The 25386-nt window shown below is 42.9% G+C and overlaps 1 protein-coding gene across 4 annotated transcripts in view; it reads right to left on the bottom strand.

Moving 5' to 3' along the window:
- The window catches only part of ELMO1 (engulfment and cell motility 1), a 322964-nt gene that overhangs the window by 100282 nt on the left and 197296 nt on the right, over positions 1-25386 (bottom strand). For all 4 annotated transcript variants that reach the window (XM_075056741.1, XM_075056732.1, XM_075056760.1 and 1 more), the window contains one exon: positions 5855-5991. In XM_075056741.1, the coding sequence (XP_074912842.1) occupies positions 5855-5991 (137 nt within the window). The remainder of the gene's footprint in view (positions 1-5854; positions 5992-25386) is intronic.

Genomic DNA, 25386 nt, shown 5'->3' with positions numbered 1-25386 from the left:
GGAATTGGTATTTTTCATTTTTATGTTATGCTTGGTTACCTTTTCTGTTATCTTGTCACAGAGCAAGGAAAAATGTTCACAGGGTCTGAGCATGAGCAATAAACATCTTTTGTGGTTATCAAATGCCTCAGTGTCGGCTCTGGTATTTAATTACAGGACTTACGTAGGGCATTTATTGTTTGCATCTGCTGCCACTGTGAACAATGTCTACTCTAATGATTACCACATAAGACAGTTCGTTATGTGTATACCTGTCAGTGACATATATTATCAGCTTGCTGAGCAGACCCCACTCCTGCACAGGGATCCAGCGCTGCAGCTTGGTGTGTCACTGAAATAGCCAGATACCACCAATGCAGTTGCTCAGGGTACCCAGGCCTGCCACTGTGAAATGAAGGCTAGCTTTCCAAAATGCTGAAACCAGGCATTTTTGGGTTTTCTGAGAATGTTTCTCATATTCCAAAATAAATTTTCATAGAACATTTAAAAGCTGGTGCTTTATACTGTGATGATCTCAAACACATGGCCAACGGGCAAAATAAATTAACAAGAGTTCTCAGTAATGAGAAAAATGCATCACTAGTGTCATTAGCCAACCTCGTCCCACTTTCCTATTCCTTAAACCTGTAGTTTCAGTGAATGCAGTAGATTTTGATGTCAAGCACCATAGACCAAAGGACTTTCAAAGTTTTCCAGTTTTAGCATCCCTTGCTTCACTTTTGCCGTGTTGAAATGATAATGTGTCTTGTTATAAGTGGTCATTTTTGGGCACCTAAAAACCTAAAACTATGCTAATACACTAATAAAAGCAGCTATCACTGTACCCATTCTCCACAAAGTAGCTTCAACACCTTGGTAGGTGAATCAAATAATTTCACCTTTTTCCTTCCATACTGGGACTGGAAGCAGTAATTTTTATTCTTAATTTTTTTTTAAGATAGCACTACATTAGGCACAGAGTTAGCAAATTGTTCATATTATTTTGCGGGTCTAATAAGAAAAGCTATGGCTGGCCCTGCAATTAAAACAGTCCATTTGCTCACCCTTCCTCCTATTAGCATGTGAACTTCAAACCTACAAAAAGCAGCAGACTGAAATCTCTGGAGACCAGTGGCAAGAGGATAATCCTGTCCCCTACATAATGTCCTGTCTGTGGTCTCCTTGTCTCACAAGAAACAACATGTGTATTTTACAAGAAGATCACTAACAAGATAGCAATCTCAATGTAAGTCCTCATTAGGGCAACACAGGTGCATTTACTTAAGTACAACTAGTGGGGATCAACAAAAAATTTTCCATTGGGAGCATGCTTTCATTTGGCCCCACGGAAGGAACTTTACAATACGGCAGTTACCTTGAACTCCACCTACCATCATGTTAAAAATAGACAAAAAACCCCCAACCACATTAATACATCTTAGTCTGTGTGGCAGCAGGGCCTGATTGCTCTGAGCAGACTGTAGGTGGTCCCTACCTGAGGGAAAACCGACTGATGGGCACCTACTTAAATGGGCAGGCTGGTGATGAACGTTTCTAGATGCCGGAGTGTGAGATAACTCAGTCGAGCTTTCTTACAGTCAGCACCGACTCCAAAAATCAATACACAATGCTTTCTTCTACTGCAATAAAATGTAGAATTATGTAAAGCTTGGAGACAAGATTATATTTTCAAAGTCATAAACCATGCTGTCTGCTCACAAATGACTGTGGAGGACAGAGATTGTAAAGTGTCCTTTGATCATCTGTAGGCTCAAAGGAAAACAAAAAGGTTTCAAATGGAATTGTTGCCACTTGCATGTCTGTCTATCCAACTGCATTTTAATTTCTCTAGAAAACTCACCAAACATGAATTATGTATGTCTTAAAATGTTATAAAGGCGTAATAGAAGCTTAGCTGCCCAACTGAATTATTCTATTCAGACATCTACCGGTATTAGAGACTGTAAAAACAGTTTTAGGTCTGACAGTATCATACTATCACCATAGAGATCCAAGGAGTTTTTCTAATACAAGAGTTGACAAAAGGTGTCTGTTTTAATGAATGAGAATCAGAGAGACAAAGCATGAGATCATAAATGTTTCACTAAAACAACATAAAATTCTTCCAGCTATGAGCAAAGTGCTGTTCTAATTATTTTTTCAAAGCTTTAAAAATGAAAAAACCTGTATGAAATCTCCACAACATGGACTGAGGAACCACGATGGCGCGTATGCCATTTTGCCATCGAAAGTAAGTCTTAATCTATTGCTTAAATACCCCTTGAGAACCGGCACTGAAACCTATGCGGAAGTATTCTATCACCTTACTTCTTCCAGCACTTACCATTCTCCAGTGCAAGAGAGGAGGAAATAAATCTCTACGTGTGCACACAGACCTCCTACAGCCCCCTCAATGTACAAGCTATTGTGATTAACCAAAAGTTTAAAATTAAACAAAAAGCTCCTTTTCTTCAATTATGATTAAAGATCAAAGCAAGCGGATTAGCTTTTTAGCAGAATCTCCAGGTGTCAGGACTTACTATCTAATACACCGAGAGTGTCCAATTTTGTTTTGGAGATTTTGGGGGAGTAAGGGAAGAAGGAAGAAAATAAATGATCCATCAGCCAGGTGGGTAGTAAATCATAGCAAAGTGGCGTTTCATACATTACCATGACAAACAAGTTATTGAAACTGAAAAACTGTAACACAAAAGAAAAGATAAAAGATAGTTTTCCCACAGTAACTAAGCTGCTGCATCTTGTGAGGCCTGCTTTCTTCCCATTCACTCCTGAAAGTAGGAGCTGAATGCTCCCTGGGTCCACACGGCCTTCGCCTGCCAAGTTTTCAAAAGTAACTGCACAGAAACAGGTACCCTTATGTTTTGGGTTTGTGTGGTGGGGTTTTTGGTAGCAGGGGAGGGGGCCACAGGGGTGGCTCCTGTGAGAAGCTGCTAGAAGCTTCCCCAGCTCCAAGTTGGACCCGCTGCTGGCCCAGGCCAAGCCCATCAGGGACGGTGGGAGAACAGATTTAAGAAAGGGAACAGGCAGTGAGTGGGGGGATTGGAATGTGAGAGGAACACTGATGCAGATACCAAGGTCAGTGAAGAAGGAGGGGAAGGAGGTGCGCCGGACTAGGTTGATGCCCCTGCAGCCCGTGGAGGGGAGCGGGGGAGCAGAAGCCCACCTGCAGCCCGGGGAGGAGCCCACGCCGGAGCAGGGGGATGCCCCCCAAGATGGCCGGGACTCCGTGGGAAAGCCTGAGCTGGAGCAGTCTGTGACTGAAGGTCGGCTCACGGAAAGGACCCACGCCAGGGAAGTTTGTGAGAAACTGCAGCCTGCGGAAAGGACTCACGTTGGAGATGTTCGTGGAGGACTGTCTCCCGCGCCGCCGCGGGGAGGAGGTGGAGAGAACCGGGAGTGGGGTTGAGGCGGGAAGGAGGGAGGGCTGGGGGAAGGTGTTCTAAGGGTGGGGTTCACTTCCTAATATCCTTGTTTTGTTTTGACTTGTAGTAAGTTAAATTGATTTTGTTTTCTTCACCAAGTTGAGCCTGTCTTTTGCCCGTGACCATAAGTGGTGAGTGATCCCTCCCAGCCTCGTCTCAACCCATGAGCGTTTCTTTATATTTTCTCATCCCCATCCCACTGGGGGAGAGGAGTGAGAGAGCAGCTTCATGGTGCTTTGTTGCTGGCTGCGCCTAAAATACGACACCCTAGCACACAGGAAAGATGCAGAAAGAATACTGACATGCCGTGATCACCAAAGCCTCTTGCCAGGTGAGGATTAAAAATGTTGTTGTTTAGTTTGGTAAAGCCATCAGCACTGGCAGCTGTCACCACCAACCAGATGGGTAAACCTTGGGTACCACTATATAACTTGTCATCCCCCACAAATCCAGAAGTGCTTCACAAGCCCACACAACAACACAGTTTGCTTCACTCACAGATCCCTTCAGACATTATCAGCTGAGTAATGCACATCACCACCACATGTCATCTGAAGTGGATAAGAGCACAAAAATCTCCTTATGACTTAAATAAAGGATTTAGATAAGCAGAACATAATTACTGAGCTGTTAGAAAAGAGAGTTTCAGCGTTTTAGTATTCCCTCCCCTTTACAGAAACAGTTACAAAATCAAGAGTGATTTCCACAGGCAGAGATCCTGGGTTCATCTCTCACACACCATAGCACCACTATCAGACATAAATCCTGGTAGCACAATGGCAAATGTTTCAGATTTGCCCCATGGAGTTAAGGATCACCTATGCCTTCAATGATGCATGTAGTAGGACCTACTGCCCACCTTGCTAAACCTAAAGGAGCTGCTGGGTGAAGTTGCAGGATTTTCAGTAACAGAAAACACAGATAGCAGACTAGTAGATCAGAGAGGAAACTACCTGATCTTCCATGAAGCTCCACAGCAATGCCTAGCACTGAAACGTAAATGTCTTCATTTTCTTTTTAGGGTGATCTGGGCTGTTGCCAGAAACAGGACCATTCTCTTCCTGAATCCCCTAGGATTGCTAATAATATCCCAACTGAAGTTGTGGGAAATTACGTACACAACTTTTTCTTCTACTGAGACAGAAGGCCTGTAAGTAATAGGCAGTTGTTAACACATCTGTTTAAAAGAACCACATATTATGAAGTAGTCTCAAAAAAGTTGTTGCTTTTTTAAGCCCTTGATTTTAGGTTTCTATACCGTTCAGCAAATTGTCTTGCTATTGCTCCTTCTGCACTCCTGGACCATTTGGTAAGAGAAGCGCATCAGAAATTCCATGCAAGAACAAGCCTCTAGGTCATCTAGCTACAACAGCATGCATTTTGGACTTCCCTTCTCCTTGGGCTCTGGTACTGCTGGCAACTATCTTACCTAAAACAACTCAATAAAGGTTATTCAACAATGTGTCCTAAGGATTCACTTTCACTCTGCAGTGGAAAATGAACATTTAGACCACTTCAATAACAGACAGTTCCAATTAGAAGTTAGGCACAATCATTCTTACTAGCTCTCACATAACATTTGAGTCTGGTGACTTCAGAGCACTTGTATGGCACATGCTGACACAGTGCAACAGTCTCGCTTTTCATTCTCAACCAATAGCTCTATAACCAACATGTAGTGTCAGGGAAAGAGTCAAGATCCAGTTGAAGGTTCCCAACAAAGATAAGGATGCCAGCTGACCACAAAAGCATGAGTTTGTCATTCTTACAAAATGCCAAAGATACTTTTCAGCCTCTTGGTAAGTTAGACAGTTAAAATAGGATGTCTAGGGACCATTAAGACAGACAACCCTGTTCTCCATTAGCTTTGCTGATAGTCAGGAGATTGGCTGCAACTTCCAGAACTCCGTCTTACAACAAAAAGGGTGCAATACTGAGGGGTTTTATTGTTGGGTTTTTGTTTGCTTTAGTTTTTTTTGTTTTAGCAGGCTAAACTGCACAGTGCTTTGTCAAGATTGTGTCCACTCTTGAATATTTTATCACTTTAGTGCTCATATGAAATGAAAGGGATGCACAGAATTATCACTGCAGTACTCTCATTGCATTATTTACAACCTTAGAGGCTGCAGCACTTCAGCATAATATTGCTAACATAAAAAGGCAGCATTTCCCCTCAAGCCAGGTTTTTAGTTTCACAGTCTGCAGTGCAACATGATGTAAAAAGGTCTGTGAACCTCCCTTACACATCCCACCCCATCCCCTACCCCTACTTTCTAAATGCTGGCCCTCTGACGTGCAAAGAATCTGAACAGATGAACACTCCACAGCATTCAGCAGAAGTGGGATCAGTAAGCCCCTGTACCCCTAGGGAAGAATACATGGCCTTGTTTCACCATCCTGCCCACTTATTCCCACCCCACCCTTTTTCTTGCCTTGTTAAAGTCCTCTGAAGTTGCCCTCATTTCCTTCCATGTCTTGTTCAAGAGCTGAATGCAGATACAGAAGAACTCCTCAAACGATCTGTCATGGGTGAAGAACATGGGATGGAAATCATTGCAGGTCTCACTGGCTAAAAACAGAAAAACAAGGAGAGTGGAATAAAACACATACAGGCAGGAACTTCAAAAAATAAACATAAAATACAATCACCCACGAAGTTTAGAAAACACTGTAATTGGGAGGAATCCTAATTCTACTAGCAAAGTATGTCAAAACATTATCCCCAAAAGCCAGCCTTGATTAACAGTCTTAAAGACAATGAAACACCATATACAACCTGTCTGCAGGAGACCAGCAGCAAGAACAAGAGGAAGCAACTACCTGTTTGCCTGAATATTCTCTCAATGGGTGTTTTGTTTGTGCCAAGTTTTGTTGTTCAGGCCAGGACAGAGAGACACATGGAAGAAGCACAAGTCTCCTCATCAAAACAACAGCCTTCCCCACAGCTAACAGCATGTACCATATTGCCTGCTGAGAACCAAACACCAAACCCCATCAGTCACAAAACAGTATTAGATCAATGTACGCATTGAAATGTGAAGCTCTGCTGACACAGCAGATGATCTACCATATTGTACATGGATATACCACAGAGGTAACCAGAGAAATCTAGACAGACACATAGACAAGAATGTAACTGATTAAATTTATTCTTTGAAAATAACTGGAAACCAAAGAAATGGATCTTCTGTCACGGGTCCCTTATCTGAGATGGGGAAAAAAAAAACCCCAATCCCAAATTTTCTTTTTTTAATCAAATACTGGCTTTAAGGAAGGAAAAACCAAAAGAATACTATAATGATGATCCCAAAAAAGGAAAAGTACAGTTTGGCAAGACTGCTGTGAATCCCCTTGAGCAAAGAAGGGATCTTCAAAAAGTAAGGGCTGAAGCAATGCTGACCTCTGGGCACATCTGAGCAACCTGGGAACAGAAGGGGCTTTAGCCAAGGACTGCAAAGGATCCTTAATCCTTGCCATGACTTGCAGGGTCACCTCAGTAGGTTGCATATTTATGTTCTTAAAAAACTAACCAAAAAAGTCAAGTTGACTAAGCCTTTCTTCATATATCCAGTCCCCAAATCTCTCAGCTTTGGCTTTCACCTCTGCGTGACTGCTCCTTTGGAGTCTTCCAGCAGTCACTCGCATGCCTATGCAGCAGCATCTTCTCTTATTTCAGGATCAAACAGCCACTGCTTAGGCAAACAGCCACTGCTTATGCAAGCTTCTTCCTCTGCAAGAACAGCAGAACTATCACGCATTGGGATAAATCACCCTTTTCCTAAGGCTGGATCACTGTCTGACATCTGCTTTCTCTCAGTGGAACTGGAGAAATTAGAATTAAGACTCTTTGCAGGAGAATGTGAATGGCTCAGGCAGGCTAACTCCCTGCATCAGCTGCAAGCTCTTGGTCCTGGTACCTCTTCTAGCCACAAAATCACCTTTTCAGCATGTTTAGTTACCTCTGCCACACCAGTAGCTCTGCCATAGGAACATGAATTGTTCTTAGAATCACCTGAACCCTCAGAGAAAAAGGGTTTCAGATCTTTCCCAACATGCAGTATTCCAATTATAAAGCAAAACTCTGAAGCTTAACTGTAAATTTGAAGCTTAATTTTAACATCAGATTTACTAAGATCTAATCAATCCCTCAGCTACGTAGCAAGGATGAGAGTTAATTTTGGAGCACAGGTTTCATTCTAATCAAGTAAACTCCATTTACTTCAAAGGATGTGCAGTCAAGGGGGAATTAGTCAAAGCACAGACCTATATTTATGAGGCACGACTCAATCCCTTTAAAAGAATAAAATGCCTCAGGCATGATTTTCAGAGCACCTTCAGCTTCCATTCATTCCACTGGAGCTGCAAGGGCTCAGCACTTCCAATAATCAGACCTTCAGCCTGTAATAATGTCAGTGAGACAACAGAACAGATTCTCAGAGGGCACTTGTCTTTAAGTCATGAAATACTATAATGATGAGAAGAAATAAAATAACACCAAGCAAAGAATGCTGACAGTACCTTCACTGTATAAATCACAGCACAAAACAAGGCAATAACCCTCAACATGCACTGGCCTTTCTGATCCTCCTCAGAGCCTGAGCTTATCACTGCTCCTGCTCATAAAAATCAATAAATCAAAATTAATGGAAAGGCTAGGGATTCTCAGAAACTTGATCATCAGTTCTAACTCATGCTCCTTATGATAATCAGCACCAAACTGTATGTATGTTGATTGTTCTGCATGCAGAATCAGAGGTGCCACCTCCCCACCGCCTTTTTTTTGTAAGCAGGCAACATACTGTGTTTTATGCCTTTTCAGTTTGAAAATGAAAGAGTAAAAATCACTGTTACTGATGTAAATGGAGAAAGTTAGGCCTGTTAGAAAGCAAGATCAATGTCTTAAAGCACAAAACAAATCCTAAGAAAAATTCAAAACCAAATGATAAACAGCTTCCTCAAAATTCTCACCAGCATCCAGATAGTAGAGGAAAAAAAACAATCTGTACTCAACTTCAAAGGTACCTTTCTGTACGTCTCAAAAATTCTATCCAAAATAATACAACTCAATGGAAAAAATCATACATGAAGCACACCAGTGGTGTTTACATTATAGCATATCTGCAGGTGGCAGCTCAGGTCACGTCTATGTTCTGCTCAGAGTGTTTAAATATCTAAAGAAAGACAACCCTCGTCCCAATACTTTCTTTCTCCTTTTGACAGGTAAGATGAAGATGAAGGAAAAGGTAATACTGTGTTAGTAGTGGTTCCCAGACCAGAGTAAGACCAAGTCACAACCTGTGGTCTTACCCCACTCTCTGCAGCCCCAAGCCAGCATCTCCAATATCAAAGGCACTGCCTGCCTCTGCAGAGCGGACAAATTTAGAGGCTGCTCACTTTTACTAATTAAAAACTTCTTGAATTTATTTTTTCAATAACTTGCAATTTGACTAGTCCTAAACTGAAACAGAGGTCTAGCATTAGAAAAATTTGGAGACCTTCTACATAAGAGCTGCACACAAAATTCTTGCCCTTAAGTGCAGCACTCTCTAACCTTCACTTTCACAAGCAGGGACTAACCACATTTATAACTACACAAAAACACACAAACGGCTGCAACGCAGGGACACAAATCATCATGATTATTTAATAACATCATCAAGTTTTAATTACGCCTCTGTGAGATCACCTTTGAAAGGCAAGTCACAGATGTCTGGCCTACATAAATCAGGTGAAGATCTTGTTGATTTTCCTTTCTGTGCACAATTCTCGGAGCTGTAGATCAATGTGCCACCTCTCAGGATTCAAGTAGTCCTTCAAGCTTCTAGCTGATCTATAGCTGTGACTTTGAGGAAGAAGCTTAGTTCATTTCTCATCATAAATTGCACTAGCAGAAAAAGAGCTAATTTCTACCTGGGAGTTTATGTGGTTCCTTCAGTGTATATTTTTAGTGTCTACCCAACACAATTTTGTCTGTCAGTTCATTTCCTAAATTACAACAAAGACATTCAAGCATCCCAGACTGTTCAAGCAGTAAACAGATTTGATATGCTACGTTGTTCCTCTGTGGATTAGTAGAAAACAACAGGAAAAGGAAAACAAATTGAGAAAGATGAAAAGAGTTATACCTTCATTTTTCTACCCCATCTCCAAATGCCTTTTCCCATGAGAAACAACATCATCAGGGCCGAATTTCTTTTAGCTGTGTCAAGAACAGTTAGGTATTTGCATATTTGCATAAACCTGTCTTGGAAGGGCACAGATTACATGATGATGTTTCAATGACTCTTTGACTTGAAGTACAGCAGAGATTTATATTTCAAAGTTGCTCTGGTGAGCTGAATACAGACAACAGGGATTTCTGCATGCAAGACAGACTCCAGGAAAGGACAAGTGCACCAGACCAGACACGAGGCTGGTGTGTCACCTCACTGTCCAAACCAGTATGAACAAAAGGCCACTAGTTCAACAGAAGCTGGTTGATAGCTGGAAGTGCTGATTACCTCTTTCTTCCACCTTAATAAGTAGGCTATGTGTAGATATCTAGAACTAGTTTCCACTTGGAAAAAAAAAAAAAAAAAAAACCAAACCAAAAAACCACAACAAATTTTTTTTAATCTTAGAATTTATTTTGTGCAATACTCTGAAGTAACAGAGATAACCTCTCCCTCCCCACAAAGCTGTAACAGCAGACAGAGACACAGTAATACACTTCTCTAGGCAAGGTACTGGCCTTGATCTTAAGAAACTTCTGCTTTCTTCCTGACTCTGCTAAACTGCTACGTTGATACCAGATACTCATCCCCCACCATGTCTTTAAAAAGGCATATGGTTGTTCTAGCCTCCCTTGTGAAGTTCCTGAATTCAAGAAAAGTAAAAGGTTGTACTGCTGTGTAGCAAAATAATAAATACCCATATCTATCATTAATAGGAATGTTTGAAATTAGGAACAGCCCAACCCATTATTTTCAAAATCCATTCATGATGCTATGGGGGGACAAGTTAAGGTGACTTAGTCATTTTTCTGTAAATTTAAGGTTTGGACCCATCACATTGGGAATGCATATGAAAGATAATTTACTAATCACAAATGAGCCTCCTCATTCATGGATGTCAGCCATGTAGAACTGGTCTACAAAATACAACTAGAATAGATTTGATTAAGTAGATAATAAATAAAAGTGATAACATTGCTGTGTATTCTCAAATATTTCAAAAGCAGGCACACAGCTTAAATCAATCAAATTATTCAGTCAGCCATACAAACACGGTCACTGGCGTTAATGCTATCACACATAAAGGGACAGACAGACACCTGTAGTGAGGAGTAAGCCTCTGTGCTGGGGGTGGTATTAACAGAGCCTGTGCACCCTGAAACTCATTAAGAAAAGCATCCTGAAATTGCATCAGCACAATTTTGAGGTGAGGGAAGCAGTGACACAGAGGCCTGGGAAACTGGTTTGCAAAGTCCCAGGGAGAGAGGGGTTTCAAAACATCTCCCTGTCTGAAAGGTACCTGCGATCCATGCGATCCAATCTTCAGAGATCTGTGTTTTCTGTTACTGAGCTGCTGCTTAATTCTGGGTGAGTCATTTATCCCCTCTGTTGTTTTCCCCAATTTCACAGAATGGAGATGATAATATTTGATCAGAGAGGAGGCGGGTGGAAAGATCCATTGCACTTTCTGAAGTGCAGCAAGATCCACAAATGAAGGGTGCAATATGGACCTTGGAAATATCATCTCCACTTGGCATGGCCTCCTCTGGGATTATTATTTGCCAATAACAGCAGACAACCAAAGAGCAACTAATTCTCACTAGCTCTCTCAGGAGAAGGAGCACTGTAATTTCTGCTTCTCCCTGAAGATGCGATACAGTAAAAATAACTACTGCCATGACCATTTTTATATACGCAATCAAAAACTCTCTCAGTAACACATAGCGTACGTAAGAAAAAGCACTCCTAATACCACAGAAATACAGCGATTGCCAAGTTATCTACACCACTGATCCCTGTAGCCTGCTGGCAATAATTTGAGAGAAAACCTTTGGCTACCTTTCTGGCACGATAGGGAAACAGTGTAATTTAAGGCAAGGAAGGTCACTAGCAATGGCAGTGCAGTAATGAAGGAGTAATATTGCTGCCAATCGTGTAATTTTCTTTCCAAGGGAACAGTGCTGTTTAGAAGGCTCAACTGGTATTAGAACAAAAGCCACTCATCCTTTTTACTTTGATTGAGAGAGTAAGATACAAGCAACTAAGCTTCAAGACATAGCAAAATAATGTAAAAAGCTAAGTAGCATTTGTTAAACTCCAAATCTAAGTGAATTATGTGAGGGTTTTGTTTTGCCTGCTTTGAAACAAAAAGGGGATAAGGAAGCACACTGCACCACTGAACTGTGCAAGGCGTGCCACTGGTTTCCCCAGGGATGTGGGTGCGTGTGTGTGTGTCTCAGAAAATGTCATCCAGACAAGGATATCGGAAGTGAATCCAAATCCAAAATTTCAGCACCAAAGTAGCACACACACAATTACTCAAGAAAGCAATAAGCTAGTCATGTAAAAGTAGGGCAAAAATGCCCCCTCTTTAACATGTTACGTAGCATTTCCAGAGCACCAAAATTACCCAGCAATACATGGCTACAAGAGACCTTCAACAACTTACCTTACCTGATTGCCTATTTAGTTGGAATAGAAATGATATGAAATTGCTAAACATGCAGCAAAACTACAAACTCAAACCCCCCATAAAGACATAAGGCAACAGCATTTCTCTGAACTGATGAGACTTCTCATTAGGGGAGCTATAGAGGGAAACTGGAAGAAAAAGTACACATAAAAGGCTTCCTACAGTCTGTAAGCTTTCTTTTTTCAAGGCTGAGAATAAATTTTACTATGCAGTGAAAAATGAGGATTCCACGAAGCCTCAAGCCTGAGAAGACAGGCAGGACTAGGATGTTTATGGCACATGCAGCCGCAAGCTCTTCACTAACTTACTCAGATTCGCTTTGAAGGTGACTGCTGCTATGTCAGAAACACACCTCCCCTCCCCAAGATATCATTAAACAAAGGAGCCACTATTTAAAATAAAAGTGGTAGAAGAAGAACCCTGACTATTGCAGCACAAGTCAATAAAGCCCACACTCATCACTAACAGCAGTTCAAAGGTGGCATCTGTGCTATGTCCATATGGAACAATATCCAGGCAGATTCACCCTGCCACATCCAGAGCTGATGGTGAACTGAAAGAAACCAATGAAGCCAGTAGCGTCCACACAAGCAGTCTGACTTTGTAAAGATAACTGCTTTTGCAACTCTTGGTAAATATGGAGACTTCGCTGCACCTCTCCTACTTAGAACAGACCTGACGACTGAACATTGTGGTTTGGAAATGCAAACAGAAAGCCAAAGAGGAGAGTTACTAAAAGGCTCTTATATGCAATAAGGAAATGAAAAAGATTACAAAGAATCAGCATCATGCTGATAAGGGTTCCCCATCTCTTTCAAAAGCAGCCTATTTTTATTTGTGATAAAACAGGTGCCAGATATGAATAACTCTGAACTGCCTCTACAATGCATCACAGCACACTGTTGGGCAAACAGGAAAAAACAGTGATCAATAACAATAAGAAAATGCAGGTTTAAAACCTGATGGATAAATTGGAGTATCATTTTCAGAGGTGAGGGAGCACTTCATTTGAATTAGTCATGCACTTCTAGGAGAAAACTCCTTGAGAGTGGAAATGGTATGAAAAAACACGGGCTTGTATTTGCCATATCAAAAAGGAATGTCTTTTGTGAAAAAAAGACATAGATCTGCAAGCACAGATCTGCAGGTATGCTCTGGCATATTTACAGTATCCCTGAATAACAATACAGAATCATAGAATCATTTAGGTTGGAAAAGTCCTTTAAAATCATCAGAATGTTAATCCATTAACATGATAAATTTGCTTAGGGATTATGAAGCCTTTATGGTCACTTCTAGTAAACATATAAAATAAGAAGAAATTACACATATAAAGCAGAATCTACAGAAGCTTGTTTAACAAGTAAACATACTATGCGAAACCTTCTTACAAAAGATAACACTGCTTCTCTGTCAGGTTCCTGACACCTTGCAAAGCACACAAGGCAATGATGGCTACGTGAAAGCTTAAAAAACCCAAACAACCCAAACATATAAAAGCATTTCTGACAATTTCTAAGCCCACACACTGTCTACTTGAAGTCCGACTGACACAGATGATGGTACTGATAGCAGGCCAGCTAAGCCCAGACCTATCAAGGGAAACACCTTATCACATCTGTTGCACGTTGATACCCTAGTCCCTTCCCTGTTGCATCCTTTCTCTCCTAAGCCCTGAGAGAAACTAGCCTTAACCGTATCTCCAGACAAACCAGGAAGAATGACACTAGCAATGGGGGAGGTAGATATTCTCAGCATTTATAAAGAGCAGCATAAAGGCAGTCACTTACACTGCATAACAACTCTTTTTAGCCCTACAACATCCATTGGCAAAGTTTATTGCTAAATGCTATACTCAGCACATTTTCTATTCACTGTTGCAGCAGTGAAGACACAGAACACTGAGGGCTGGAGTCAGAAGTTCCTGGGGGCAGAAGTGGGCACTTGCTCTGCCTTTGCTTCTGCACCTTGCTGATGTCCCCTCCCACGAGCAGTACACCAAGAAACTGCCTTTCATGGCAGGATTGCTGACTTTTCACTTCTTGCTCTGACTGTTCTAGAGAGCACCAGTTTACTGCTTCTCCTCTTGAAGGGATTCTTGCTAAAAAGCACACTCTTACCTCTCATTACCCATTTTCTTTATTAGGAAGTTACATAGACTGCATTACAGGTTATAGCTCGTACTTCTCCAAAGATCTTCTGTGAGATACTTCATCAAGAATATACTCTGGTTACCATTTGAAATACAGACCATGCTGCTTCAATTCACAAGAGAGGAGCTGTCACTGAAAATTAATACTGCTTTAAATAGGCTGGCTAGGGCTCCATCTGTAAGCAAAACTTAAAAGAAGCCTATGAAAACCTGCAGAAAAAAACACTGCAAACAATAACTTGTGAAGCCTACAGGTTTTTTAGGTCCCCCTTGCTACCTAAGCAGCTCCCATTCCCCCTTCCCTCACACAGACCCACTCAGTAAAATCAAATGTTTAAAATTATAGTGCAAAGAAATTATGTGGTCATTGTGTAACACAACTAGTGGAAAAAACCTTTTTTTTTTTTGGTATTTGATCTCACCAGTGAGCAACAGCAGGAGAACTGCAAGGAAGAAAAACAAATGAGCAGATGGAGAAGCCAACAAACCAGCAGTCAAGCCATGAAGGAAAAGAATCTTCTTCCTGGTACCAAGTCATTCCCCTATTAGAAAAAAAGGTTACAACTGAATTGCCCACGCAGACCTGGCACAGACCAGCCACACACCCTCTGTACTTACTGTTAGAGGTGTCTGTGTTCGAGACACCTGCTTTGGTGCACTTTTGTGACAGGCTGTTAGGCTAACCTTCAATGCCCCATGGTGGGGTATGAGGCAGGCTGGCTGCCTGCTACCTCTGCCTAATCGGTCAGGCAAGATCCCGAAGTGAAAAAGCTGGGAGGACAAATGACCAGTTACCTAGAAAGTGAATAACACAGCTAAACTTAGACTAGCTCCTCTGCCATCACAGAAAAGGCAACAGAACAAAAGCACTCTAAATTCAACCACTTGCTTTGAATCAATCCCGGATATACTCAAAATGCCAAACAAGGTAACAGACTGGGACACAGGGAAAGACGACACCAATATCAATAAAAAAAATGATCGCCTGTGATTAAGGTGAGGAAATTCACTGTATCATACATCCTAGAGCGATGGCAGCTCATCTTTCATGTCAGATCGGGTTCTGAACTGTGCTGAAACTACACTGCTTGCTCAAGAACCAGGAGATGCACACCTATTAGCTCTCCTTGACCTCTTTGAAAATACATGCAGTACCACCACTACTACAGCTCCATTTAGGACAACCAACCTTAGCAATAACACCTCTCCTTCCTCCCCTCCTGCATCCTTACAAACTGTGTACCTCCTTTGAAATACGCATATTTATACATATATGCACCAAATTGCCAAATAACCTTTTCCGCCCTTTGTGAAAGTAAAATGTGAGAAACAAGTAACCAGCCACTGGATACAAGTCTGCACAGGCAAAATCCTGTGCAATATACCCCAGGCTGGGAACACTCTAGCATGTCTATAGCCCACCTATTATTCTGTTCTTGGTCTGCTATGGGAAACCAGCAGTGCAAAGCAAGGCAGCAACAACCTAGTGATCTGTGGGGAAATGTAAATCTTCCCTCTCCTCGTGAACTCAATCGCTATTGGAACCCTGTTGGACTTGCTAAGGCAAAGGTCATTAACTCACTGTGAAAACTGCAACTTAGTTATCTAACCACAACCACCTAAATTGTTTTCTCCCCCTACAAATTGTCTTAATCTGTAAATTATGTTTTTAACTATCTGGGCTAGCATCCCAAAGTCAGACTGGAGAACAAAAATAAAACTGCTGAACAAAAATAAAACATACTTTTTTAATGTAGACCAAACTGAGTAATTGCTACTCACAAAAAAGGATAACAGTGGTGTGGTAGGGTGCAAGCTGCTCAGGAAACATTGAGCCTCAGTGCTTGTTAGTGCATTTATCTAAGACCATCACCATAATGCACCACGTAAGTGCCAAGCATCTTCAAACGGCTTTGTGAACATTAATCTCTAGAAGGACATTTGTTAACATTAACTCTTCAGATGTCAAACTTAACCTCTTAAAAGGCAAGCAGAAAATCAAGTTAATTCGATCACAAGTTTAACAAGAGAAGCTATTTAATCAACACATTTCCAAGTGGCACATTCAGCTCATAAGCTATTCTAGTGGAGTTTTTCACTTCATACACTAACACAAACTGAGCTGTTTGAAACTACGGCTGCGAGAGCATAGTTTTGGATAGGTAAAACTACTGTCATCAAAATTTATGTTTTAGAAATGTTTAATTAGTCTGTAATATTGCCCTACTTTATGTTATTGCTCTTCTTTATAGGCTGAAACATTAAAACAGCATTTCAGTCATACCACTTTAAAAAGTAGTATGTTAAAACATTGTATTTTACTCTGGGAAACAGGTCTCTTGCTTAAAAGTATTTTAGAGAGTCCAAACATTTTAAAATGAATTCCTGCTCTATATCCTAGGGTATTTGCATTGTATATTAACAGACATAATTCATTATAACCCCAAACCTTTTAGTTTATAAAGAAGCTTAGAGAATCACCTAGTTCAAGGATAAGTGAAGTAGTACAGATTCTCTCCTCATGATGCTTGCTCTAAGAAGCCCTTGAGTATAAATGAAGTGAACATGTGGGAAACTGGGAAAGGAAAGAGGCTCAGAAAACACATTAAGACTTGCTGAGGTCACATCTTCGCAAACTATCAGAATCAGGATAATAAGGAGAAAATTTTGTCTAAACTATAATGTCTCTGGTGTTAATAACTGCACAGTATTCCCTTGTAGCTTGTTCCAGTACTTATCTAGTCTCTAGCTTTGTTATCATCATTGTTACCTGATATCCATTTTCTCTTTTGTATTGTAAATCCATTATTTGTTTTGTCCTTGTTGACTACGAGAATTTAATAAAGTCATTTTTACATCATGCCTTGAGGTTCCTGAAGACAGTTCTATCTTTTCTATCACTTTATTCCACCTTGACCATGAGTAATTTTTCCTTGAGGGTCTTATTTTTCAAGTGTATTATCACTCACTTCAGAAATATGTCTGTATGCATGAGGATTGCAGAATAGCGACATGCAAAGATGAAAATAATTATTTCTCAGAAAAAAAAAAAAGGCAGGCAAAAACCTTCAGCTGAAATTCCTCTGTTGGACTATGGCTGTATTTGAAAAAGGAGCTAAGCTAACTTGCTTAGAAATTCCCTCTTATTACTCCCATTGCAGACACTTAGCAATTTCAAACAGGAAAAATGAAAGTCATCTCATTCAAGACCTCTCTTTCCTTCTGCATTTCAGTTTAAAACTAGTTCTCAAAATTTAGGATTGCTGCTTGGCTGTTTTTTCACAAAGCATTATCCCAGTCATGTCTCAAGAGACATTGCATATGAGGCAAGTGTACTAGCCTTGCTTTTGTTAAAATAAACTTGTTCATAACACAAGCTGAACAATATGAATTCATCCAAAAAAAATACCATCATGCCCTCAGAAAGCATTCTCCAATTCTTTCTTGACTGACTCTGATCAGCTGTGACATCTGTTTGTACAGGTTATTAGCACCTATTTAAAAACTGTGAAATAATACACCTGGAAAAGGAAAGTGTTTCCCAATCTACTGTGACAAGTTAAAGAACATTTCCAAACAAACCATCAAGAAACAATTGAGTTTCAAATGCTGTTTTGGAGAAACAGCTGAATTTCTCTACCACCAATAGGACAGATTAGAAATGTTGGCTGCAAAATTACTAAGGCAAAATAAGCACCAGATTGGCTTTATGGGAGAAATTAACATGGTCATCCCCTTCTTATTTAAACTTGAGAAAAGTAGTAGAAACTTTTCTTATGGTAGATTAAAATTCAGCAGCAAGAAATTTTTCCCAGCAAGGAATTAAGGAGAGTCTAAATTGAAGCCATTCTAAACCTCTGTGTTTTGGGGTTTTGGGTGGGTTGTTTGTTTTTTTTTTAAACTGGATCCCAACCTGGTTCATTATTCAGAAATTTTTGTTGAGCCCAAACTGGCACAAACTTAGAAAGTGCATTGCTCTTGGCAGCTCAGAGTAATGGCTCAGCTAAGAATGGAACCCTCCTGTCCTCAGTTGGGACTTGTTGAGCGTGAGGAACTAAAACCTGGTCAGTGCAAGTATTTCTGCTCATGCTGGAGATAACTTGCGGCCAAACAGCTCCATATATCTGGCAGGGCACACAGACTTACCAAAATGGGGTAAGAGAGCTTTACTTCTTTTTTTCTTAGGAATTTCTGTCTCTTGCTGCCCAAACATAGCATTAGAACCAATCTTGCTCCCACCGCCACAGTGCAATTCTCCTCTGGCTCTCCCGTCCCTCCAGGCAGAGCTGGGGGAGCAAGGGAGCTGGTGAGAAGCTGGGGCTCAGTGGGAGGACAGTAAATGGTGCCTCGGTCCCAGCAGAGAAGACAGCACCCGAGGCAGCGCCTCTGCTGCTGCTGCAGTCCCTCAGGGACCTACCTGCGGGACACCGACTGCTCCTCTTTACACAACAGCCTGTGCTAAAACCGAACCAGAATGCCCCCAGTCAGCAGATGAGCTCAGTCTGGAACTGACTCAAAATGGACTCAACCGATTTCTCCTTGTGTTACCTATTCATTAATTTGTTTTAGAGAAGGCCAGCGCCTCCTCACACAATACAAGGGGTCTCACTGTTCTTTAGTAGATTTAACAGCAAGCTAAAGCTTACAGGCTTCTTTTTCTTCTTCTCATTCCTGAAAGACATAAGGGAAATTTCTCTGAAAGTCAAATCAGCACAGTGAAGGTTCTTGTAAGTTCAAACTATCAGACGTTTTTGACAGTACAAGTGGGAGCCCAGCTAAAGCTGTACTCCCTTGCCATGCTCCAGCACAAGCCCAAACCATAGAAACATAGAATAATTTGAGTTGGAAGGGACCTTGTCCTGGGTTCAGCTGGGATAGAGTTAATTTTTACAGGAACCTGGGAGGTGGGCGGCATAGCCGGGGCAGCTGACCTGAACTAGCCAAGGAGCTGTTCCATACCATGTGACATCATGCTCAGTATATATATATAGGGGCCGGGGGGGTGGATCCTTCTTTCGGTGGGGGAAGTGGTGGAGCGTCGGGTCCCGGGTGGTGAGCAGTTGCACTGTGCATCACTCTTTTTGTATACTCGTTCATTAGTACCGTTGTTGTTGTTGTAATTCCTTTGTGTTGTCCCAGTAAACTGCCTTTATCTCAACCCTCGAGGTTCCAGGTTTTTTTTTCTTTTCTCTCCTCCGTCTTCCCCCCATCCCACCGGAGGGGGGTGGGAGGAGTGAGCGAGCGGCCGCGTGGTTCTTTGTTACCGGCTGGGCTAAAACCACGACAGTCCTTTTTGGCGCCCAACGTGGGGCACGAAGGGTTGAGATAACAACAGATCTGGCCAGAGCGTGTTTGAAACAAATTTGTCATACGCATTTCTTATACTAGATAAATAGATGTTAGTCACAATGTTGATTAATTTGTTTACATGGTGGCGTTTTGTAAGTTCTTATATGCTCTATGTATTGCCTGTAGTTGCGTATCTCATCTCTGGGAGAGTGATTGGGATTATCATTTTTCTGTACTGGGCAATGTCGACTTATGAAATGATTACATCACTGGTCATGAGGTTAAGCTGGTATCTGTATGAGGCAGTGATATCATTTCCATACCTTGGGCACCTTCTGTCAGATTTTATTGGTAATTACACCCAATCCATTGGGAAGTTGGGGGGGGATACTTCCCCCCGTCCATTCCCCTCCCTTTTCTCCTTCCGACTAATTACAACAGTTTTCGAGAATTTTGAATATCCTTGGGATGCGCAAGCCAGTGTGCTGTTAGCGCTATGCCTCCTGACTATGTTCCAGGTCTTGTTTAGGGCTACAAAAAGGCTCTTTAAGAGTACCACCCAGAGATCTGTCCCAAAGCTTGATATGCATGGGTGGCACGGCATGTGGAAGAATGTGGGAAGGTATCTAGAGAACTTCTCACCTCCAGTGACTTGGAAGTTCACTCCCGAACAACTACAGAACCCTGATGAAGTGATAGAATTTTTGAAAGAAAAATGCTGTGGTTATCCCAGAGACACACAACTTACTACACTGTGCTGGGCCCTGGCCGGTATCTACCAAACACTGCTTGATATTAGGCAGCATCCTCAGGGGGAAAAGGGGGAAAAGATGGAGAATACGATAACATGCACCGTGGCTACCCCAACCCCAACGACAAGCACCGTGGCTACCCCAACCCCGATGACAAGCACCGTGGCTGCCCCTACCACGACAACAGGTACCGTGGCTACCCCTATCCTGGTGACAGATACTGCGGCTAAGCCAGAAAACCAACCTGTGCCAGTATTAGTCGCCCCTGTACAGAAAAAGAAACACACAAAGAAAGCAGTTTGCTTAGTGAGAGATGAAAGTGAACCAGGGTCATCGCGAGAACAGGAGGAAGAGGTAGAACCTGAAATAATTACCCGAACCCTATCCATGAGTGAGTTGCGTGACATGCGAAAAGATTTTAGCCGCCACCCAGGTGAGCACATTGTTACCCGGCTGCTCCGGTGCTGGGATAGTGGGGCTAGTAGTGTGGAATTAGAGGGTAAGGAAGCCAAGCAGTTGGGATCTCTGTCTAGGGAAGGGGGCATCGACAAGGCGATTGGAAGAAAAACACAAGTTCTCAGCCTCTGGAGGCGACTTCTGTTAGGTGTAAAGGAAAGATACCCCTTCAGGGATGAAGTTACATGTCACCAAGGCAAGTGGACCTCCATGGAGAGAGGTATCCAGTACCTGCGGGAATTAGCCGTGCTGGAGGTGATTTATAATGATCCAGAAAATGGGCAGTCACCCACAGATCCAGATGAAGTCCAATGCACACAACCGATGTGGCGGAAGTTTCTACGAAGTGCACCACCAACCTATGCCAACTCATTGGCAGTAATGTCCTGGAAAGAAGGCTATGGACAAATGGTGGATGAATTAGCTGTCCAACTCCGGCAATACGAAGGAAGTCTCTCTTCCTCCCTACGGGCCTGTGTCTCAGCTGTAGAGGAATTGTCCCGAGAGTTCCAGCAATTCAAAGTGGATATGTCCTCCTCCTCACCTGTACAGGCCCGCATCGCAGTTATTGGGAGTAAGCGTTCCTCTGCCCAAGAGAGAGGAGAGAGAAAGTACACATGCCGGGCTAACCTATGGTTTTACCTGTGTGACCATGGAGAGGACATGAGGAAGTGGGATGGAAAACCTACCTCAGTTTTGGATGCACGGGTACGGGAGTTGCGAGACAAAGCAACCAGAAAAGAGGATTCTTCTTGGAAAACTGCTGCTCCAGTTTCCTGTGAGCAGTCCCCCAGACGCAGTAGATGGGCCGATCTCATTTCTGATCCTCTTGAAGGGACTTCTGATTCACGTGTGCAAAAAGTGAGTAACGGATATTCTAACCAGGATTAGAGGGGCCCTGCCTCCAGCCAGGTGGAGGAGAGGGACAACCGAGTCTACTGGACAGTGTGGATTCAATGGCCTGGCACATCAGATCCACAGGAATATAAAGCTCTAGTAGGCACTGGTGCACAATGTACCCTAATGCCATCAAGTTATAAAGGGGCAGAACCCATCTGTATCTCTGGTGTGACAGGGGGATCCCAAGAGCTAACCGTATTGGAAGCTGAAATGAGTCTAACCGGGAATGAGTGGCATAAACATCCCATTGCAACTGGCCCAGAGGCCCCGTGCATCCTTGGTATAGATTATCTCAGAAGGGGGTATTTCAAGGACCCAAAAGGGTACCGTTGGGCCTTTGGTATAGCTGCATTGGAGATGGAAGAGATTGAGCAGCTGTCTACCCTACCTGGTCTCTCCCAAGACCCTTCGGTTGTGGGGTTGCTGAAGGTTGAAGAGCAACAGGTGCCAATTGCCACCACGACGGTGCACCGGCGGCAGTATCGCACCAACCAAGACTCCCTGATCCCCATCCATAAGCTGATTGGCCAACTGGAGAGCCAAGGAGTGATCAGCAAGACTCGCTCACCCTTTAATAGTCCCATATGGCCCGTGAGGAAATCTAATGGGGAATGGAGACTAACAGTAGATTATCGTGGGCTGAATGAAGTCACGCCACCGCTGAGCGCTGCTGTGCCAGATATGTTAGAGCTTCAATATGAACTGGAATCAAAGGCAGCTAAGTGGTATGCCACAATTGACATTGCTAATGCATTCTTCTCCATTCCTTTGGCAGCGGAGTGCAGGCCACAGTTTGCTTTCACTTGGAGGGGTGTCCAGTACACCTGGAATCGACTGCCCCAGGGGTGGAAACACAGCCCCACTATTTGCCATGGACTGATCCAGACTGCACTAGAAAAAGGTGAAGCTCCAGAGCACCTGCAATATATTGATGACATCATTGTATGGGGCAACACAGCAGAAGAAGTTTTTGAGAAAGGGAAGAAAATAATCCAAATCCTTTTGAAGGCTGGTTTTGCCATAAAAGAAAGTAAGGTCAAGGGACCTGCGCAGGAGATCCAGTTCTTAGGAGTAAAATGGCAAGATGGGCGTCGTCAGATCCCTGCGGATGTGATCAACAAGATAGCAGCTATGTCCTCACCGACCAATAAAAAGGAAACACAGGCTTTCTTAGGTGTTGTGGGTTTTTGGAGAATGCATATTCCAAATTACAGTCAAATTGTAAGTCCTCTCTACCAAGTTACCCGGAAGAAGAACGATTTTAAATGGGGGCCTGAGCAACGACAAGCTTTTGAGCAAATTAAGCGGGAGATTGTTCATGCAGTAGCTCTTGGGCCAGTCCGGACAGGACAAGATGTTAAAAATGTGCTCTACACTGCAGCTGGGGAGAATGGCCCTACCTGGAGCCTTTGGCAGAAAGCACCTGGAGAGACCCGAGGCCGACCCCTGGGGTTTTGGAGTCGGGGATATCAAGGATCCGAAGCTCGCTATACTCCAACTGAAAAAGAGATATTGGCAGCATATGAAGGAGTTCGAGCCGCTTCAGAAGTGGTTGGTACTGAAACACAGCTCTTCTTAGCACCCCGACTGCCAGTGCTGGGCTGGATGTTCAAAAGGAAAGTTTCCTCTACACATCACGCGACTGATGCCACGTGGAGTAAGTGGATTGCACTGATCACACAACGGGCTCGCATAGGAAACTCCAGTCGCCCAGGAATTTTAGAAGTGATCACAGACTGGCCAGAAGACAAAGATTTTGGAATGTCGCCAGAGGAGGAGGTGACACGGGCTGAAGAGGCCCCGCTGTATAATAAACTGCCAGAAAATGAGAGGCAATATGCCCTGTTCACTGATGGGTCCTGTCGCATCGTGGGAAAACATCGGAGGTGGAAGGCTGCTGTATGGAGTCCTACACGACTAGTCACAGAAACTGCTGAAGGAGAAGGTGAATCAAGTCAGTTTGCAGAGGTGAAAGCCATCCAGCTAGCTTTAGACATTGCTGAAAGAGAAAAGTGGCCAGTGCTCTATCTCTATACTGACTCATGGATGGTGGCAAATGCCTTATGGGGGTGGCTACAGCAATGGAAGAAGGGCAACTGACAATGCAGAGGTAAACCCATTTGGGCTGCCGCACTGTGGCAAGATATCGCTGTTCGGATAGAGAAGCTAGTGGTAAAAGTACGTCACGTAGATGCTCATGTACCCAAGAGTCGCGCCACTGAAGAACATCAAAACAATCAGCAGGCAGATCAGGCCGCCAAGATTGAAGTGTCTCAGGTGGACCTGGACTGGCAACGTAGGGGTGAGCTATTTATGGCTCAGTGGGCCCACGATACCTCAGGCCATCAGGGGAGAGATGCAACATATAGATGGGCTCGAGATCGAGGGGTGGACTTGACCACGGACACTGTTGCACAGGTCATCCACGAATGTGAAACATGTGCTGCAATTAAGCAAGCCAAGCGACAAAAACCCCTGTCGCATGGGGGGCGATGGCTGAAATATAAACAGTGGGAGGCCTGGCAGATTGACTATATCACACTCCCACGAACCCACCAAGGCAAGTGCCATGTGCTTACAATGGTGGAAGCAACCACTGGATGGCTGGAAACATACCCTGTGTCCCATGCCACTGCCCAGAACACTATCCTGGGCCTTGAAGAGAAAATTTTATGGCAACACGGCACCCCAGAAAGAATTGAGTCGGACAACGGGACTCATTTCCGAAACAACCTCGTAGACACCTGGGCCAAAGAACATGGCATTGAGTGGGTATATCACATTCCTTATCACGCACCAGCCTCTGGAAAAATTGAACCATACAATGGACTGCTGAAAACTACATTGAAAGCGATGGGGGGTGGAACTTTCAAACATTGGGATACACATTTAACAAAAGCCACCTGGTTAGTTAATACTAGAGGATCCGCCAATCAGGCTGGCCCTGCCCAACCAAGACTTCCACATACTATAGAAGGGGATAAAGTCCCTGTAGTGCGCATGAGGAGTATGTTAGGAAAGACAGTCTGGGTTAGTCCTCCCTCAAGCAGAGGCAAACCCATTCAAGGAGTTGTTTTTGCTCAGGGACCTGGGTACACCTGGTGGGTGATGCAGAAGGATGGAGAAGTTCAATGTGTACCTCAGGGAGATTTGATTTTGGGAGAGAATAGCCAGTGAATTGGGCTGTATAATATTTAACTACTAAATAACCTGCCAATGCATGTCATTGTAACTATAATGTCTATACGCCATATCAAGGGTATTACTGTAAGAATTACCCAAATGACTGCAGCATGGACTTTAAAACTGAGCCAAGTACAACAGCAATAGAACTTGAACTGGCACCCAGCAATTTCCTCAAGATCAACATCTTCGACCTGCAGACCAAGGGCGTGAGTTGCACCTAATGTACTAGCCACAAGTTCCAGAGGCAGCATGCAACAACCCAACATCTCACACCATCTCTCTTATCCTGAAGAACTGTTACAACAGATGGAGTCCCAAAGTCATGGACTAAATAAATTGATGGACACATTAGAGGAATAGCCCATAGGCTAAAGGAATACCATTTGTGTGTGTGTGTGTGTGTGTGCGCGCAGGGGGGAGAAGAACAAGTTCATATACTTATATATATATAAGACAAGGAAAGTGGTAGTGGTTGATTGGTAAAAGGTAAGATCTGGGCATGATGTAGATGGTATAGAATAAGGGGTGGATAATGTCCTGGGTT

The sequence above is a fragment of the Buteo buteo genome, chromosome 2 (genome assembly GCF_964188355.1).
Source record: "Buteo buteo chromosome 2, bButBut1.hap1.1, whole genome shotgun sequence".
Lineage (NCBI taxonomy): Eukaryota > Metazoa > Chordata > Aves > Accipitriformes > Accipitridae > Buteo > Buteo buteo.
This window is presented reverse-complemented; position numbering and strand designations above follow the sequence as displayed.